This window comes from Scylla paramamosain, chromosome 6, assembly GCF_035594125.1.
Source record: "Scylla paramamosain isolate STU-SP2022 chromosome 6, ASM3559412v1, whole genome shotgun sequence".
In the NCBI taxonomy this organism is placed as follows: Eukaryota; Metazoa; Arthropoda; class Malacostraca; order Decapoda; family Portunidae; genus Scylla; species Scylla paramamosain.
In genome coordinates, this window is record NC_087156.1 from 26,914,497 (window position 1) to 26,916,858 (window position 2,362).

Sequence of the window (2,362 nt, forward strand, 5' to 3'; positions counted from 1 at the left end):
CGTCACCCGCACCAACGTCGTCACTCAGACTCAAGTTATTACACAGGTCGTTCCTCAAGAGGTGGTGAGGACCCAAGTGGTGCCCACCATTATCTATACCACCGTCTACAGGACCCAGGTGCAGCCCTTCACCCGGGTGCAGACTGTGGTGCAGACCCAGTATGTCACCCCATACCCTGTCTACCAGACCAGGGAGGTGACGCGCACCTCTGTGGTGCAGGTGTCCGGCCCGGACCGCGTCATCACCCAGCAGGTGGTGCAGACTCAGCAACAGCAAAGCATCGTCTACCAAACTGTCAACCGACCCCAGCAGGTCACCGTCACCACGACCGTCACAGGCACTTGTGGACAAACAGGATATAACTACGACCCTCCTGCCGTTCCCTTCAACATCAAGGGATAAAATAAACTTTAGTACCGGTGATTCTTTCATCTGATTGAAGCACAACACAATTGTGCTGTGATTAGGCTATTTAAAAGATCGATCTGTTTTTCATGGTGTATGATCTATTGACGTCACATAAACCAACCAATGCCACATGCTTTTATTTGATTTAATGGTTCCTTCGATGCAGATTGATCAGGTGAGTAGTTCGTAGTTTTCAAAGTTACTCATCAAGCCATTACTTTTCATCATGTGACTATCATATAATATGCAGCCACATTATTACAAAACACCTTTTCCATCTTTCAGGAACACAATGAAGGTCTTAATGTTGTTGCTGGTGCTACACGTGCTGATGGGCGTCACGCTGACAGCCTCTGTGGATCGGCAGCGCAGACATTTATTTGGCAACAAAGTAAGACTTTTTCCCTCCTTGGGATACCTTCCTCCTCACAAGTGTGAGCCCTCCACCGTCTACCAAACACAGACCCAGTACTCCACTCAAGTGGTTCCCTCCACCGTTTACAACACCAACGTGCAGTATATCACCCAGACGGACTATAAGACCCAACAGGTGCACACCACCATCTATTCTGAGGTCATTCGCACACAAGTCGTTCCCTCCATCGTGTACCAGACAGCGACGGTGACCCGCACGGAGGACAGGGTGCACACCGAGGTCGTCACGCTCCCTCCTCAGGTCAACTACGTCACACGCACACAAGAGGTTGTCCGCACCCAAGTCCAGTACCAGACCAGGTACACCACCCGCATCCAGCAGGTGCCCACCACCGTCACCAGGAACGTGGTGTCCACCCAGGTGGTTCCTCAGCAGGTTTACAGCACCGTCTACCAGACCCAGACAGTCACCAGGACACAGCAGCTCCCGGGACAGACCCGCACCGTCCAGAGCACCCAGTACAGCACTGTCTACTCCACCACGGTCATCCCTGCCCCAGATGTGGTGCGCTCCACCACCGTCTACAGGACCAACGTTGTCACTCGAACCGTCACCCAGCCGGGACAGACACGAGTCGTCACCAGCACCCAGGTGGTGCCTGTCACCACCACCATCGTCTCTGAGGTGGTGATCACTAACACACAGACCCGGTACGTCACCCGCACACAGGTGCAGCAGCAGACGACCACCGTCTACCGCACGCAGCAGGTGCCCCAGTACGTCACCAGGACAGTGACGGTGCCACAGCAGGTGGTCAGCACTAAAGTGTCTACACAGGTGGTGCCCACAACTATCTATACTCAGCAGACGATCCAAACCACTGTCTACCAGCCGGCCCAAACCCAGCACGTGACCGTCACTCGCACTGCTGTCAACACCCAGCAGGTGCCCGGCAGGACCCGCACCCAGTACGTCACCAGCACCGTTTACAACACTAACTATGTCACTTCCACTACCTATAGACCGGTGTACAACACCATCACTGCTACTCGTACACTCAAACCTTACTGTAAAACAGGTTACAACTACAATGCTCCGGCCAAGCCTTTTAATCCATATGGCCGCTGACCACAGCTGAGTCCTGCTTCTGAACCACTCTTGCGTGTGGAAAGCGGAGACACTTGTTGGCTCTGCTGGTGATTAATCTTCCTATAAATACTGTACGCTGATCGAATGCCTTTATCTGATAATACAAAGTCTTCTTAAGTATTGTTCTCTCATTAAGCATTCATCAATGGTGTCTTAACACTTATTCCTTCGTATTTTGGGAGTGTTAGTGGAGTCAGCCCTCAATTAGGCTTTATATGAAGAGTTGCTGCATTGGCGTATATATATATATATATATATATATATATATATATATATATATATATATATATATATATATATATATATATATATATATATATATATATATATATATATATATATATATATATATATATATATATATATATATATAGGTGATGGCGATGATGATGATCATGATACTGGTTTTGGTGGTGGTGGTAGTGATG

The 2,362-nt window shown here is 49.0% G+C and overlaps 1 protein-coding gene across 1 annotated transcript in view; it reads left to right on the top strand.

Annotated features, from left to right (window-relative positions):
- Positions 1-2,052, top strand: part of LOC135101539 (uncharacterized) — a 3,599-nt gene extending 1,547 nt beyond the window's left edge. Inside the window, exon 2 of the mRNA XM_064005628.1 lies at positions 695-2,052. Within this exon, the coding sequence (XP_063861698.1) occupies positions 695-1,913 (1,219 nt within the window). The 3' untranslated portion in view covers positions 1,914-2,052. The remainder of the gene's footprint in view (positions 1-694) is intronic.
- The last annotated feature ends 310 nt before the right edge of the window (positions 2,053-2,362 follow it).